Genomic DNA, 17,319 nt, shown 5'->3' with positions numbered 1-17,319 from the left:
GGATGAGCCTGGAAAACCCAACAAGTTAGCTAGCAGACAACATATTGTATGCAAAATATACAAACATTTACAACATATACTGTTCTATAATGTAAATATTCTTATAATTAAAAAAAAACTGTTTTCTATTTTACTATATTTTAAAATCTGTTTATTCCTGGAATGCCAAACTCAGCATCATTACTCCAGTCTGACATGAACATAAATTATACTATTATTCTGATTTGATGTTCAAGAAACATTTCTTATTAATATCAGTGTTGATATTTCCCCTTTTTAAATGTTACTATTTATTTATTTTATTTTAAATTGTGGTGCATTTTTTCAAGAATTCTTTAATGAAATTAATTAAATTCACCTTTGATCAATTTAATAAAACCATACATTTCGATAAATAGTTTACACCAAAGCTACATATGGATCATGATGTAAAAATCTGGTGTAAAAAAACGTAATATCAACATTAGCTTATAATGGATTTGTTATCATGAAAAAAATTTTTTAGGAGAAGCTAGAACATTCTTAAAAATGAGGAAAAACAATTAATATAAAAATAAAGTTTTTATAAAGTACCCTTTAAAATGTTAAGACCTTTTTTTAAAATCCTGTCCTTAAAGACAGAAAAATACCCAAATGTAATCAAACATGTGGTGTTAAACATGGTAATGTGTATCACTACTAGATGTGCCAATAAAATACAAAATGTTCATAAGGTATCACTGGATGTAAGCCAGAACTGCAACATGTTTTCTGTGCACTGATGTTTCCTGGCAGATGGCAGACCCACCGCTGGCATCAGTGCATTCTGGTACCTGATTCGGTGAGGCAGGCTGTGGGTGGGCCCGCAGAGGCATGCGGTATTGGCCTAGAGACAAGAGGTAAGTGACAGATTAGGATCTCTGTGTGATTTAAAGTTTTATTAGGAAAGTTCTGCAAAACCGGGGTTACTGTAGGACGATAACTTATCTAAGATATTCAGAGGGACTTCTTGGCTGCCTGAAGGTTTATTTCCTTGCAGTTTTCCCCATACTCTCCCATCTTATAGAACATTGTCAGAATGTCATAGAGGACACACAGTGTGGTGTGGCCCTTTTTAAAATATCCTGCTGGTGCTTCATGTAAATTTAAAGGTGCTGGCCTATCAGCATACATCAAGGAACCTTTCAAACTGTGGTTTGCAGCATATGGGACCAAATTCTGTAAGTTTTGGAAAGTGAGAAGAGTATTTCTCAGCACATAAATTATTTCCCCAAGATGTGCACAGTGGGCTCCATTTAGGAAACACCAGCCAACTGATTATCTACAGTATGTAAATTATTTGTAAAATGATTCTTACTTAAATTATTCACTGGAACAATTTACATAAGATGGTTTTACAAACGTTTTACACTCAATTATTCTGCTCCTCATTGAGAACGAATGAGGCCCAGTATGTTACAGCTGGCTCCAAAATTTATTTTCTACATCTTTAAATACGGTGGCCTAGTAGTGCACAATTCAACAAAATCTCTGTAACACAACGGAAAAAAGCAACATAATGAAATTAGCACAACACAAAGGAAACAAGTCACAACACTAAGATATTAGCACAAGTCACAATGCAATGGATAAAAGTCGCAATACAAAGGAAACAAGTTACAACGAAATGGAAACCAGTCGCAACACAAAGAAATTAGAACAACAAAAAGAAATTAGCACAAGACACAATGCAACGTAAAGAAGTCACAACACAAAGGAAACAAGTTGCAACACAATAGAAACAAGTCACAACTCAACAGATAAACAAGTTGCAACACAACGGATACAAGCCGCAATAACGGAAGCAAGCCGCAACACAATGGAAACATGCCACAACACAAAGAAATTAGCACAAGACACAATGCAATATTAACAAGTTGAAATACAAAGGAAACAAGTCACAACACAACAGAAACAAGTCACAACACAACAGAAACAAGCCACAATGCAACGTAATCAAGTCACAACACAAAGAAAAGAAGTTGCAACACAAAGGAAACGAGTCGTAACACAACGAAAACTAGTCGTAACACAAAGGACACAAGTCACAACAGAACGTAAACAAGCCACAACACAAAGGAAACAAGTTGCAACACAACAAAATTAGTTGTTTCATTGTGTTGTGCACTTCTTATATCTAAGGGATAGTTCACCAAAAAATGACCATCTGTCAAGAGTGTCCAAAAATGCTATTCTACTTAGAGCACTACAACATTTATATTTATATTATATACCATATTTAACTTCTTTTCCCTCTCTGTCATGTTTTCAGAGGTAACGTGTGTTGGTGCGGATGATTCTCCAGCAGATATGACAGACTGTGTGAAGTGGGCTGGACTGATGCCCGTCCCGGTGAGGGAATGCCGTGTGCCATGCAGAGATGAATGTAGCTTCACGTCCTGGAGCAGATTCAGCCAGTGTCAAGGCTGTGGAAGTTGGCGCACTCGTTCCCGATCTCTGATAGGTAACATGATCAACCATAAACTATTCTAATTATTAAAATGTTTTCCGAAAGCACACACACTATCCAAGGTCCTTCTCCATTCAATCTCTCAGGTCGCAGTAAGAAGCGCTGGAGATGCCAACAGGAGGAGTCGTTTCCTCTGCTGGAGAAAGAAGCCTGTCCTTGTTCTGAATTTCACACCCAGCCTCAGGGTCCCTGGTCTCCTTGTTTACTCTCACCAGCAAAGAACATTGCTGGCCATCCTTTCATCCAAGGAGTTTCCCAGCAAAGACAAAAGGCAGTCCAGGGCTGGCGAGCTCAGAGGAAGAACAGTGAGTGTGGGCACGGAAAGCGTTTCAGAGCTCTTGCCTGTCTGGACCACATGAGACGATTGGTGGAGCCAGCTCTCTGCAACAGCCCTGGTGATGATTTCATTCAAAAATCTAAAATATATATATTTTTAACGAAGAATATTTATATATATATTTATATTAGTTTTGTTAAACTATAATATATGAATATGAATATAATATATAACGGTAATGTAATATATTAATATAAATATGTACATATACTGTAGATACATGTAAATATTTTCAAAATATATACTGTATGTGTGTGTAATTATACATAAATAATAAATATACACATCACACACATATATTATGTAGACAAAAACTTTTATTTTGGATGTGATTCATGGCAATTAATCATTTGATAGCAAAAAAAATAAAATAAAATATATATATATATATATATATATATATATATATATATTAGGGGCCGTACAAGCCATAGTTCATTCTTGCACTCTCACACACTTACATTCTCCTTTCACATACATATATTTTTGCTTTCACACACTTATATACATACATACATAACACACACACACATATATATATATATAATATATACTGTATAATATACACCATATATATATATATATATATATATATATATATATATATATATATATATATATATATATATATATATATATATATATATATATATATATTGTTTCTGTGACTTAAGTGGTAGAGCATTGTGTTAGCAGCGCTAGGTTGTGGGTTCGATTCCCAGGGAACACATGTTAAAAAAATTGTTAGCCTGAATGCACTGTAAGTCGCTTTGGATAAAAGTGTCTGCTAAATGCATACATTTAAATGTATGTGTGTGTCCAAATTATTCATGCCAAAAATAATTATCAAAGGATCAGAATACTTACACTCCTGTGAGTATTCATGTTTTTAAAGAAGTTTCTTATGGTCATCAAAGCTGTATCTTTTAGATCAAAAATACAGATTTTTATTTTTATTTTCTATTTTGTGAAATATTATTACAATTTAAAATAACAGTTTTCTGTTTTAATATATTTTACATTATAAGTAATTACTGTGAAGCAAAGCTGACTTTTCTTGTGTTTGATATAAATTAAAAGTTAAAAGAACAGTGTTTATTTTACTGCAGTGAGTGATTTCTTTATTCTTTTTTTTTTCTAAATTAATACTTTTATCCAGCAAGGATGTGTTAAATGAATAAAAAAGTTATAGTAAAGACTTCTATTGTTAGAAAAGATTTCTATTTTGAATAAGTGCGGTTCTTTTTTACTCGGATATTCCATGTACTGTATCTCTAAGGAAGTGTATGCTGTTAACAGGATTTGAAGAGGAATCGTGTCATGTCCCCTGTTCTACGGACTGTAAACTGAGTGAGTGGTCGAATTGGTCTGCCTGCAGCGCCTCCTGTGGTGGGGGTGTAAAAGTTCGCTCTCAGTGGCTACGAGAGAAGCCTTTCAATGGAGGTCGACCCTGCCCAAAACTCAATTACAAAAATCAGGTGAGAATGATTGTTCACTTCAACTTCTACTTCATTGATCTTGTAAGAAATGAAGAAACTAATTAGTCCAAATAAGATGTGAGTTGTTCTGAGAGCTATTATTGATAATAGAACTGTTCGCTCTATTTAAATTAGCCTCAAGGAGAATCGCCTGCTGTGAAATTATACATGACCACACTTGTATGCATTAATTATATGTGTTCATAAATACATAAGTACTGTATCTTCATCTGTGTTTTGGAGTCACAGAGGACAAGTCAGTGTGTGCAAACCTACTGTATTTATTATTAATTTGGCTTGGCTATGAGGGTCTTCCCACTTTGAGCTGTTTCCACAATGTTTCTCAACCACGTTCTGTTCTGGAAAGACAAGACTGGAGAGGATCAAGACCTTCAGGGACTGAACCTCTTACCCCCTCTACTTTTTGCTCTTTTTTCCTTTTATTTCACTCTCTTTATTTTATATTCCATGAGGGCAGGTCAAGAAACATTAAAGTTTCATCGATCTGAGTTGGCAAGCATTTCCTTCAATTCAATTTCTCTCATATAAATGAACCACTAAATAGGAAATCTATGGTTGGGACGAACATGTTCTAATAGAAACTAATGGAATTTTTTTCCCCTTTTTTTCTGTCCCTTTCCTCTATACTTTACCCTCTTTATTTCCATTTTTCTTATTCCATCTTTGTTTCCTTCACATTACTTTTACTTTCCTCTTCCTCTTTCACATTTCTTTCTGCTTTCTTTCATTAAATTTCATTTCCCTTCTTTTCCTATTGCTTTCCTTTTCCACTTCCTTTCTGTTTCTTTACTTATTAAATTTATTTTCCTTTCCTTTCCTTTTTTCTTTTTATTCCTTATTCATTTGCTTTGTCATTTCCCCTTTCCTTCCCCTTTTTCCTGTTTTTTCTTTTCTTTTCTTTCCCTATTAATTAAAATTTTCTCTCCCTTTCAAATCCTTCTTTCTATACATTCCATTCCATTTCCTTTCACTTTTCTTTCCTTTTGTTTCCTTTTCATTTCCATATTTGTTTAATGTCCTTTCTTTCCTTGTTTATTTGCTTTGTTTGCTGTATTTCCCCTTTCTACTTCTTTCATTTCCTTTCTTATGTCATTTTCTTTCACCCTTTTCTTTCTTTTCTTTTCCCCATTAATTTTCCTCTTCCTTTTATATAATTTCCTTCCTGCATCCATTCCATTTCCTCCTTTCTTTGCTTTTCCTTTCCGTTTCCCATTTCACTCCTTTAATTTTCTATTCCTGCTTCCTTTTCCTTTCCCCATTCTTTGAATTCCTTTTCATTTCCTCTCTTTTCATTCATTTCATTTACTTTTCCTAATCCCTTTTTTGCTGCTGATCATGATCTGCTGATTTGAATATATACAAAGGCTCAGGTGAGTACACTGGAGAATTATGTTTTTGTGTGTGAATGTGTTTATAATATTTTGTGTATATGTGTCTGCTTGTATAACCATTTGCATGCTGTAATTTTTTCCTGTATATTCTTGTATACACAGACACACTTGTGTGCATGCTGCCATAAATAAAGACATCGCTATCTTGTCTGTGAGCAGGTGTCTGAGGTACTGCCCTGTTACTCTGACTGCAGTCAGTATGTGTGGGAAGTGGAGTCCTGGTCGATGTGTGTGTTAAACCCACCAAACAATCTCACGAACGCTGAACCGCCCCAGCCTGTGTGCGGAGAGGGCTTCCGGACCGGCAAAATCCGGTGAGCTCATCACAGTGAGCCATTAGATAAACAAATAATGTCAGAAGTCAATGAAAAAGTTTAAAAGAATGTGTTTTAAAATGTCCCCATTCTGCCAGAGAACTGCAACACAATGTTTTACCTCCGTGGTACAATGACAAAACAGATCTTGTGTGCGTCACGCAGTAAAATTGTCTCATAAGTCAGTGTTCAAAACTGAGGAGAGGTCACAACAGTGCCAAACAGATTCATGGGGTCATAACTCTGTTTCTTAAAGATAAGTGAGGTCGTAACTCTGCCCTTCAGACTAAAGTGAGGTCAGAGAAACCATGGGTAATTTTAGAACTAAACAACAACATTTTCTGGTTGAGTACGTAACATTTTCTTTGCTTAGTAGGTGACTAGACGTCTGAATTTTAGGCTCGTAATGGTTCAGTTTAAAGGATAAAAGATAACATTTGTTTGTCTCTAACCTGAAGCTGCTTGAAAAGGGCAGGAGAAAACCAGGATGAGGTTGTGGATGACTCACTGTGTGACCAGGATGAGAAGCCAATCACAGTCGAGACCTGTCTACTGCCGTGCCCCGCCCACTGTGTGACATCAGAGTGGAGCCAGTGGACCAAATGTACCGTGGTCAGTTTGACTGATGGATGAATGAAGGGACAGCATTTATTGCCTTAGTAAATATATGATATTGCAGTGGATTTATCAAAATGATTCACAAAATCGTCCTCGGGAGAATAGAAAAACCTCATCTTCCTGTTAGATGATAGACTGTTGAGAGTCCCTACAAGAAAGGACTTCATTAATGATTAAATAATCTTAATTCATATCTAAAAATGGCCAAAGCTTCATTGATTTTCCTGTAGTAATTATAATCAGCTTATATTAATGGAATGTTTCTTTACAGCTCAAATAACACACTTAATAGAAGTGCTTTACCAAAATAAGTTATGAATTTCTGCTTTTAAATCTTCCAGAATGACTTGTCCCTTAGACTTGTGTTGTAAATGCATTACTGTAAACACAATGAATGGGAAGTCCCCATTAGGATATACTGTGTGTATACCTGTATATATAAAATCCTTGCAAAGGTATTCATACCCCTTCATTTTTTTCATATTTTGTGTGTGTTGCTGCCTTACGTTAAACTTCTTTAAATTTAACTGAAGCACTCAAGCCTTCTTTATTTGATGCAACAAGCTTTTCTCATCATAATTTGACTATTATCTGTGATTCTTCCCCTCAGCTCTTCACCTCTCAGGCTCTGTCAGGTTGGATGGGGTCAGATGCACATTTTCAGGTTTCTCCAGAAATAATGGATTGGGTTCAAGCTCAGGCTCTGGCTGGGCCACTCAAGAGCATTCACAGAATTCACTCTTGCTGTGTGCTTAGGGTCATTGTCGTGCTGGAAAGTGAACCTTCTGCTCAGTCTGAGGTTCTGAACGCTCTAGACTGGGTTTTTATTAAGGCTATCTCTATATTTTGATGCATTGAGTCCCTCAGTTCATGCCACTGAAAAACAGCCACAGAGCACGAGGCTGCAATCAACCAGCAGTTTTTTTTTTTCTGATATGCATTATCATCTGTTAAACCTTTTATTAAAACTTGTGTGCCTTTCCAATATGAATTCTCCTGAGCTAAATTTCAACTGTCCCAGAAAAAGGTATGAATACTTGTGCAATGGCATTATTTAAGATTTTTTTTTTTTTTTATATATATATATATAAATTTGCAAAGATGTTGAACATTTTTGTTTAAAGCAGTTTAACATAAGGCAGCAATATAAAAAAATGTGTGTATGTGGAGAGGTGGAAGTGGTATGAATACTTTCACATAGCCCTGTATTTAAGATTGTGTATTGGTCTATTTGCATGTGTGATTCATGCCTGCGTCCCTCCAGGATTGTAATGAGGGTGATTTGAGATGGAGGAGTAGAAGTGTCTTGAGGTGGCCAGAAGGAGATCACACCTGCCCTGATCTAAACCAGACTCAAGCCTGTATCAATACGACCTGTCTCAAATACTCCTACGTTTATTCAGGTGCTGTTTTAAGCATTTACGCTTGCACAATTGAAAGACTGTGAAACGTAGTCTGTCCATGTTTTGGAGTGAAGTGAATCATGTGTGTATATGTTGTGAAGACTGGAGCAGCTGTCAGCTCAGTGAAAATGCAGTATGCGGCCGTGGGATTAAGACCAGACTCCTGAACTGTGTCCGCAGCGATGGCAAGATGGTGGAACTGAGCATGTGCAAAGAGGTGACTGTTCTTTTCTCACTGGGATTCGTTCTCAACAAAATATCTAATGAGAATCCAGTTATTTTACTGTTTTCTTCTATCTTTTTTTGTAGTTGGGTCCTTCACGTGGAAAGCTCTCTGCCCCCTGTGAGGTGGGCTGCCCTGTTAATTGCCTGATTACAGAGTGGTCCGCCTGGTCAGAATGTTCACACACCTGTGGAAACCAAAGTATGATCTCCAGTTGATATATTATGAGAAGACTAAGACTAAACAATTATTTTTGTTATTATTAACATTTGTACATTTTTTTAAATAACTTTTTGCTAAACTTTTAAACATAATTGGTGTTTTTCTTCTTAAAATTGGACAATAACAAATTACTAATAATAACATATTTTAGAATTATATAACCTTTTCATTTTTTTTAAATCAAAAACATAAGTGGGCCTCTCCTTTTTAACACTTGCAAACAAACAAAACAAATAATTAAGTAAATATGTTTATTTAAAATTAATAAATATTTACTATTCTTTTATAATTTATATCTGTTCATATTTTGGTGAAATATGAACAGTATTTCTTTTCAATACTCTCAAATAAAATGAATACATAATAATAAACTATAATATTAATAACTATAAATATAATGATAACAAACATTCTTATTATTATTAACATTTTAAAACTACATAACATTATATAACATAAAAACAACTAGTTATATTTTTGAAAAAAACATAAAAGGTGCTTTTCTTCTTAAAACTGGGCAATTAAATAATAAAAATAATAATATGATGATGAGGATGATGATGATAAATATTTTAATAACTTAAAAATAAATTATTAAAACTTTGTTTTATTAAAACCAAAAACTATTTTCATCTCTAACAAACAAACAAACAAACAATAAATATAAAACAAAATTAAAAATTAATAAATAAACAATATTATTTCTATTTTTTTTGTTGTTCTTTTTTTTTAATGAAATGTTTGTGTTTTCCTTTTTAACACCTGAAAATAAAATGTATAAAAAAAATAATAATTACAAATTTAGTTATTTAATATTAATTAATAAATGTTTAATGTTATTTTATATAACTTTCTTTATGAAAACAAGTGATACTTTCCTTTTAAATATGGCGAATAAAATTGTAATTAATAATAATATAGAATAATATGAAGTGGTGCTTATCATTTCAACACTGGTCTGTAAAAATGAATCTGGTATTTTCGCAAAGATAGCACACAGCTGTTTACACCCTTGAGAGTTCAGTCACACTTCCTTGAACTTGGCTGTTGTTTGGGGCTTAATTAAAAGCTTTTATCAGTCTCATTTATCTCAATTCAAGGCTCTGCTGGTCCCACAAGTAAACTCTTCCCAGAGCGCTTATTACATTTCAGCATGCAAACAGTTCTCAAACTGGACTTTAGCATCTGATCCTATGCGCTTTTTCTTTTTGTATGAAAACTTTCCAGGTCAGAGGACACGATCCAGGGTCGTTTTGCAACCTGCCGGTGAAGGAGGTCGTCCCTGTCCATCTCAGCTCTCCCAGACTCGCCCCTGTCCCATCAGGCCGTGCTACAGCTGGATACTGGGAGACTGGAGAGCATGCAGGGTGGAGGTAGTATTGATGCTGTACACCTGATTGAGTTCAACTCAAACAACAGCCGCTGCTGCAGAGACGTTGTCCTTTACATGCCCAAATGAACAGACTGAAGAAATTCACAGCTGAAGCTTACTGCTTTCCATTAAACTGTCAAAGGGAATGCATCATGTCAGGGTTTCCCCTGAGCTCACATGAGATAAAATCATCCACGCTGTGCCATTATGAACAGCCCTGATAGAGTTCTCCTTCTCAATATCAGATCTTTATGTTGGTGCGGCATCACAATAAAGTAATGTCAAAACCTTATTCACAAAAGTATCTGTCCCCTACTAATTCATTTCACAACTAAAAGCATGCCTTATACTGGGGAATTAAGAAACTAAAACATTTAGATAAATAAAAACATACATTAAACTGATCAAAACTGACAGTAAAGATTTTATTTCAAAGAAATTGACTTTTGAACTTTCTATTCAGCAAATAATCCTGACAAAATGTATCCATAAAAAATATATTAAGCAGCACAACCATTTTCAGCATTGATAATAATAAGAAAAGTTTGTTGAACAGCTAATCAACATGATTTCTAAAAGATCATGCGACGCTGAAGACTGAAGAAATTTCTGCTGAAAATCCAGCTTTGCATCATAGGATTCAGTTATATTTTAAAATATATTCAAATGGAAAATAAAATAAATTTAAACTGTAGTAATATTTTATACCATATGAGCAAATAAATGCAGCTTTAGTGCGCATAAGACTTCTTTCACAAACGCAAAAAAAAACGTATAAAACTATATCGTGTATGTCAGCAAAAAACTAAAATAAAAAAGTTAACATTTACCTAAAAAGTATATAATTAATAAAGATTCACTTATAATTATATATATATATATATATATATATATATATATATATATATATATATATATATATATATATATATATATATATATATAAAATTATAACTACAAATAAAGTAAAAATACTTTTGGGGGTGTAAAATATGCAACTGTAAAGTATATAATTACGAAATAAAAAATTATATAGGGGAGCCACAATCAGAATTCTTCAGCCAATCAGAACAGCAAGCGATCAGAAACACTCTCTAGCTGTGAATCATTTAGCGTGTTGGACACAAGCCCATGCGGAGGCCTCCTCACAGTGTCGAGAGCCAAATATATTACGGTTAAATCTGGAGCAGTTTCTTTCTACCCACCAGATTTACACTGTCTAAATAACAGAATCTAGAAAAATGGCCTGATACATTTCAGCAGTGCACAGAAAATGAATAATACATCTCAATAACCAGAAATAGCATGGCAGTCTTGATCTTCTGAACTTTTAATCATGAAGGTGACAGACAGCTGAAATCCTCTTCCGCTCTGTCTGTAATCACTCTCTCTCTGTTTGCAGGGGGCCGACTGTGGCGAGGGAGCAAGTCGGAGGGAAGTATCCTGTGTAGTGCACTGGGGTTCTCTTTCAGGTCCTCCTCATCCCGTTCCAGTAGAGGATAAAATGTGTTCGGGAAATTCCCAGAGCAAAGTCAGTCAGATGGAGTTACTGCAGCCCTGCACAATCCCTTGTCCAGGTCTGCATCTCCCAAAACATTACACAGTGACTACCTAATAGTGACATTTATCTAAATGAAGGGTTAATTAGTGATACAGACAGGGTTAATCCCCTTTAATTAATCACATATGTCTTGAGGAGCATTAGGCAACTGCTCATTAGCTGTCATCTCTGTCTCACGTGTCAGGAGAATGTCACCTAACTAAATGGTCACCATGGAGTTCATGTCAGCTGCTGTGTTTGGATGGACGCAGTTTTGAGACGTGGGGTCGACAGGCTCGTTCTAGAGCCGTAGTCACGCAGATCCCGGAGAACCAGGACACCTGTCCCAGCCAGATGTATGAGACCCGACCATGCCGAGGTTTGTGGGAAGCCATACAGGAGAAACACACCAAGCCATGTGACTGAGTTTGAGTTTGATACTGAAAAGCATAGTTTCAAGCTGTTATTTGCCAGGCTGTTATTTCCTCTCTAGCTGTTTGAGAAAAAGCTCCAAGACGGAGAAGTGATAGACTGAAAGTGCTGTTCAGCCATTAAACCAGAAAAGCACTCTAGTGTGTTTCTGTCTGTTCTTCCAGGAGGAGCGTGTCTTAGTTATGAATGGATGAGCGGTGAATGGAGGCACAACCGTAGACTGGTGTGGTGCCAGCGCTCTGATGGTGTCAACGTCACAGGTGTGCACTATTGCATTAAAAATCAACTTCATATCTTATTTTATAACTTTTTTAGGCATGGAAAGGACATGGGAAAACATAACGTCAGATTTAAATTTTAGCCGAATGTAATCAGTGTTTCTTTACATTAGGAGGCTGCATTGCTCAGAACCAGCCCTCTGCCATACGACAGTGTCACCCTCCCTGCACCAAACCCTTCTCCTTCTGCACACAGGTGACACCCAGAACACAGTCAACACACAAGCTCATTCATTATAGGGTGAATGTCACAAAGAATGTCCAGGGCCAATTTCATCCCAAAACTATAAAAGGACCTTTTTTTTATTGTATTGTGAAAAATGTATTATGTTATGATAATTAAGTGCATTTTCCTCTCCTTCTTTCCAGTATATGTTTTGTTAGTTAAAACTAAAGTGATTAAAAAGCATTGTCATGATTCAAATCAAACAAATACATTTATTAAAGGAAATTTATAAATGTATGAAATTCATGAATTACTGAAATATGTTGAAATAAGTACTAAAATTACTAGAACTATAGAAATGTCTGCAAAAAGAAAAATGACAGCACAAAACAAAATTGCTACAGCTTAATAAAATTGGAACATAAAAATAAAAGACAGTTCAAATTAATAAATATTATAACAATATAATATAAATAATACTAAAAGAACACTACCTTCCATACTATAATGTGTATTGACATTTTGATTCTAATTTGTTTAGATGCATTGCTATAATGCATAAATGTAATCTTACATGAATTAGAATATTTCTTTATCACAATAACAAAAACTGGGATGGTTGTGATATTTATAATAATAATGGTTGCTGTTGTTGTTACTGTTGTTATTTCTAAGTATAAAGGAAATATGAAAGTGAAATATGATAGGGACAAGTTCTTGAGAGTCACCCTTTTGATAATACAGCTGCTGTTAAACAATGGTTTTGGAAAATGGTAACATCATCCAGTGCCTCAATTACAATAATGTAACATTTAATATGAAAATGAGCTATGACAGATGCTCAGAGTTTATAAAGTGTGGTATCATTTGGCATTCTTTTATGGTGAGATGTAAATACCTTCATTATCACATATCACAACTTCATCTCACCCTCTAACGCTAGCAATTAACAACTGTATGTCTCCATATGTGAAACGTAGCACATCTCAGTAACCAGCTGTCACCATGCTGTCCCATCACTCTGATGAGGACTCTCATAAACTCTCTATATCTTTCTGTCAGAATGGAGTCTGTGGCTGTGAGAAGGGCTTCACGGAGGTCATGACCTCTCACGGGTTCCTTGACTACTGTACCAGAATCCCAGGACTGGACCATAAGAAGGCAGATGTAAAGACCACTGCCGGCCGTCTCAGACCAGAGCATCCCTGGAACAAGAACCACATTAAGGACTGGGCGCTGCAGCCTCTTGGTCCAGGTACTACCAACACCCATATGCTCTCCAACAGAGTGCTGCGATGTTTTTTTAGGCCACCTGGAAATTTGCATTACCCATCACCCTTTCTATTAGATTTTGGATTGTTGTAACAAACTCTGTGACCAACAAGTGTCTGTTATTAGCATTAGCATGCTCTGATTCCCAATAGGATTTTGAAGTAAAAAAACTAAACAAAAGATAAACAAACTACACCATGGTTGCATGTTTTCAACCTCACCGCCCATTAAAGGATTAGTTCACCCAAAAATGTCGTTCCAAACCCGTAAGACCTCAGTTTATCTTCGGAACACAGTTTAAGATATTTTAGATTTAGTCCGAGAGCTCTCAGTCCCTCCACTGAAACTGTGTGTACGGTCTACTGTCCATGTCCAGAAAGGTAAGAAAAACCTCATCAAAGTAGTCCATGTGACATCAGAGGGTCTGTTGGAATTTTTTGAAGCATTGAAAATACATTTTGGTCCAAAAATAGCAAAAACTATGATTTTATTCAGCATTATCTTCTCTCTGTTGTGAGAGAGTGTTGAAAACAAAGCGGTTCTTGAACCAGTTCACCAAATCGAACTGAATCATTTGAAACGGTTCGTGTCTCCAATACGCATTAATCCACAAATGACTTAAGCTGTTAACTTGTTTAATGTGGCTGACACTCCCTCTGAGTTCAAACAAACCAATATCCCGGAGTAATTCATGTACTCAAACAGTACACTGACTGAACTGCTGTGAAGAGAGAACTAAAGATGAACACAGAGCCGAGCCAGATAATGTACGAAAGATTGACTCGTTCTCGAGTCAAGAACCGGTTGCATCGGTTTTCGGATCACCAGTACTTCTTTCGGACAGTTCGATTCAATAAACCGGTTGAAGAAAACGGTTCACCAGTTCTTTTGCGCTCGACGTGATGATGTCATTTCCGATGATTGTCCTTATGCCCTTGAGTCAAGCCTTCGGTTTGCCCACGCTCATAACATTAGCACAGAATCAGTTCAGAATCAATCACCAAAAGAATCAGTTCAGTTCAGATGCTCTGTGTGTCATTCTGCTTCATGCTGAATCACACATGCGCAGTATCATCAATTCCTCGGTTCTCAAATCAGACGCGTCTGACAGAAACGGTTCTTGACTCTAGAACAAGTCAATACAAGACTTTATTTAAAGGGAACCTATAATGCAATATGATATAATATTAATATAATAAGATCACTACATCACAGGGGGAGCGAAATCTGACGAGCTAGTTTTTTCACATGCTTGCAGACCAAAAACAAATTACTGGGTTGTTTTTTTTTCAAGTTTTCTGGTGGGTAGATGCACCGGGGACCCGATTATAGTATTTCACTCTGAAAAAGTCAGATTTTCATGGTGTGTAACCTTTAAAAAACCTTTTAAAAAGTTTTAGCTGTTCAGAAATATGTGATCTTTGCAGCACTCTATTATTCTGTTGTTTGATTGACAACTGGCAGTCAAGAGTCAGTTTTCTCAACCAGAATCAAGTCAGTCTGATTTCCCAAAGGCTGTACTTTGTGAGCATTACTGTTTAATTTGATTGACAGATGGCCGTGTCAAGTTGTGGGTATATGGGCTGATGGCAGCCGGGTTTGTCGTGATCCTCCTCCTCATCACTATGTCCTTCCTCCTGTGGTGAGACTGATTTTTACATGGCTGTACTAGTATAATGTTCTTCATATGACATATGATATATCATTCTCTTTCTTCTCACATTATAAAACAATCAGGGTCCTAATCACCCTCCTGTTGGTTTATTTTACAATGACTGCCTGATTGAACATTATCTCTAAAATAAACAACTGGCATATGTTTAAAGGCAAAAGAAAATATTAATAATCTCCCTAATTAGTAAATCTCATATATGAAACATGTTCTGCACTCTAGTGGTGATAGTTTAAACTGCAACAACATTATGAAGCATGGTGGGTTTTGTGAGTTTACACATATGCATCTATGTTTTGCATTTCAGTAAAAACCCTGAGGACAGTCCCAGCAGCAGTCCACAGAAGGCACTGGCTCTGGCGTATGATGGGGATGTGGATATGTGAGCCCACCATGAGCATGCAATGCTGAAACACACTCAAAAAAAACACGTCTGGCATCCTTCAGACCACAACATAAATGTTAACAGCAGCACACAAGCTGAGTATGACAATGAGCCAGACCAGAGACAGGGCTGACTGGATGTTTAAAGAACACAAAGACTAAACGTGAGGCTGTCTAGAGAGAGTTGAGGATCTGCAATGAGGAAAATGGCATACAGTCAAAACAGAAGGGGGCATCATGTCTACAGTACCAACCATAGCGTGTGTGTGTGTGTGTGTATGTGTATGTTTTGTGTGAGTGTGTGTGTATGTGTTCATTTATGAGGGTGCCCATTATGAGGAAATAGTTCTGTTCATCTTAAAGGAATTGTTCACTCACAAAAGGTTTTTTTTCATCCCCTTCTTTCATTCCAAATCTGTAGGACTTTCTATCTTCTGTGAAACACACAAAAAAGATATATTTTTTTCAGTAGCCAGTTATATAAACTACTAGGATGATTTTCTGTCCTTTTTGAAATCCACATTCAGTGTAAAGGCATGAAAAATAACCAACAGAACATGAAAACACTTGAAAACACTTAATTAGAAATATTTTATGTTCCACATAAGGAAGGAAGTCATATAATTTTGAATTTACTCAAGACGGACACAATGATAACAGATTTTTTGTTTTATTTTGTATTTTTTTATTTTTTGGGGTGAACTATGCCTTTAATGATCCCTAAAAAGGGATGGTTTCTGATGCACTACATTAGTGCCATCTTAAGTGCCATATTTATTCATTTATTTATATTTTAAAACATGCATTGCCTTTCAGATAGCCTCCCTATTAGGTGTTAAACAATTCTTTTGAAACACCCTGTTCAGCTGCATTTAAATGCTTTGTTATCCTTGTGACATGTTCTTTTGTAATGTGTATGCTGTGAATATTTTCTATCTGTGTCTTCAAGTGGTTTATAAATAAATCTGAATCTCAGAGAGGAATCTTATATCTAGATAAGCGTTGTTTCAGGTGGTAGGATTTTTCGCATGCCGTGTTTCGGTCTCTGGTTGTGGTGTTTGAGATTTCTCTCCGTCTTTGCGGTTCTGGAACGGTATTGCTGTCATTTCCGATCAGTATCAGCACACTGAGCCAAATTCTGTGGGCCAAGCCCAGACTGTCCTCTTATGAATTGTAATTAGAATGTGCATTAGTTACAACAGATGAGATCAAATGAGTAAAATACTACACAGCTGCATTCAGGTGCATGGGCCAGTAGGTGGCAGTAGGATACAACTATAGAAACCCTAACTGTCAGGTTTTTGCTTGATTCTCATAAGCTAATATGTTGCTCTGTAAGCATACAACAATAACAAGGATATCAAGGACACCCTAAGTGATTATCATAAAGAGTTTTAAGCATTAGTGTCCATGTAATTCAGAATTAACTGGACCATATTTGATACAAATATTCAACTTTTGTTGTGTAATGTGAACAGAACTGTGTGTGTGAAAGAGAGTTTGTGTGTGTGTAAACATATACATTATTTTTTTAGCCTTTTAAAGTAAATTATTTCAATATATTTATTACATTATCACCACCCTGCAATCTTTTTAGCATCTGTTGGTGTTAAAAAATCTGGATTGTTGGCATAAATGCATGACAGAAAATTCCATCAGTAGATGTGATTGATTTGGAAAGTTGTTTATTGAGCGTGAGGTGTTTGAG

At 35.8% G+C, this 17,319-nt stretch overlaps 1 protein-coding gene across 2 annotated transcripts in view; it reads left to right on the top strand.

The window, feature by feature from the left end:
• The window catches only part of LOC113110829 (thrombospondin type-1 domain-containing protein 7B-like), a 53,624-nt gene extending 36,855 nt beyond the window's left edge, over positions 1-16,769 (top strand). The window contains exons 12-29 of one of the 2 annotated variants that reach the window (XM_026275038.1): positions 775-878; positions 2,291-2,482; positions 2,575-2,883; positions 4,125-4,303; positions 5,689-5,694; positions 5,875-6,029; positions 6,488-6,641; positions 7,912-8,050; positions 8,152-8,267; positions 8,360-8,474; positions 9,723-9,868; positions 11,270-11,444; positions 11,613-11,786; positions 12,004-12,099; positions 12,231-12,313; positions 13,346-13,538; positions 15,110-15,197; positions 15,535-16,768. In XM_026275038.1, the coding sequence (XP_026130823.1) occupies positions 775-878; positions 2,291-2,482; positions 2,575-2,883; positions 4,125-4,303; positions 5,689-5,694; positions 5,875-6,029; positions 6,488-6,641; positions 7,912-8,050; positions 8,152-8,267; positions 8,360-8,474; positions 9,723-9,868; positions 11,270-11,444; positions 11,613-11,786; positions 12,004-12,099; positions 12,231-12,313; positions 13,346-13,538; positions 15,110-15,197; positions 15,535-15,613 (2,503 nt within the window). In that variant the 3' untranslated portion in view covers positions 15,614-16,768. Of the gene's footprint in view, positions 1-774; positions 879-2,290; positions 2,483-2,574; positions 2,884-4,124; positions 4,304-5,688; positions 5,695-5,874; positions 6,030-6,487; positions 6,642-7,911; positions 8,051-8,151; positions 8,268-8,359; positions 8,475-9,722; positions 9,869-11,269; positions 11,445-11,612; positions 11,787-12,003; positions 12,100-12,230; positions 12,314-13,345; positions 13,539-15,109; positions 15,198-15,534 lie in introns of both variants that reach the window. The other variant, XM_026275039.1, reaches the window with a different exon arrangement.
• Positions 16,770-17,319: the final 550 nt, after the last annotated feature.

Source organism: Carassius auratus, chromosome 11 (genome assembly GCF_003368295.1).
Source record: "Carassius auratus strain Wakin chromosome 11, ASM336829v1, whole genome shotgun sequence".
NCBI classification, from domain to species: Eukaryota; Metazoa; Chordata; class Actinopteri; order Cypriniformes; family Cyprinidae; genus Carassius; species Carassius auratus.
Note: the sequence above shows the minus strand (reverse complement) of the source record. Positions and strands in the feature narration are given on the sequence as shown.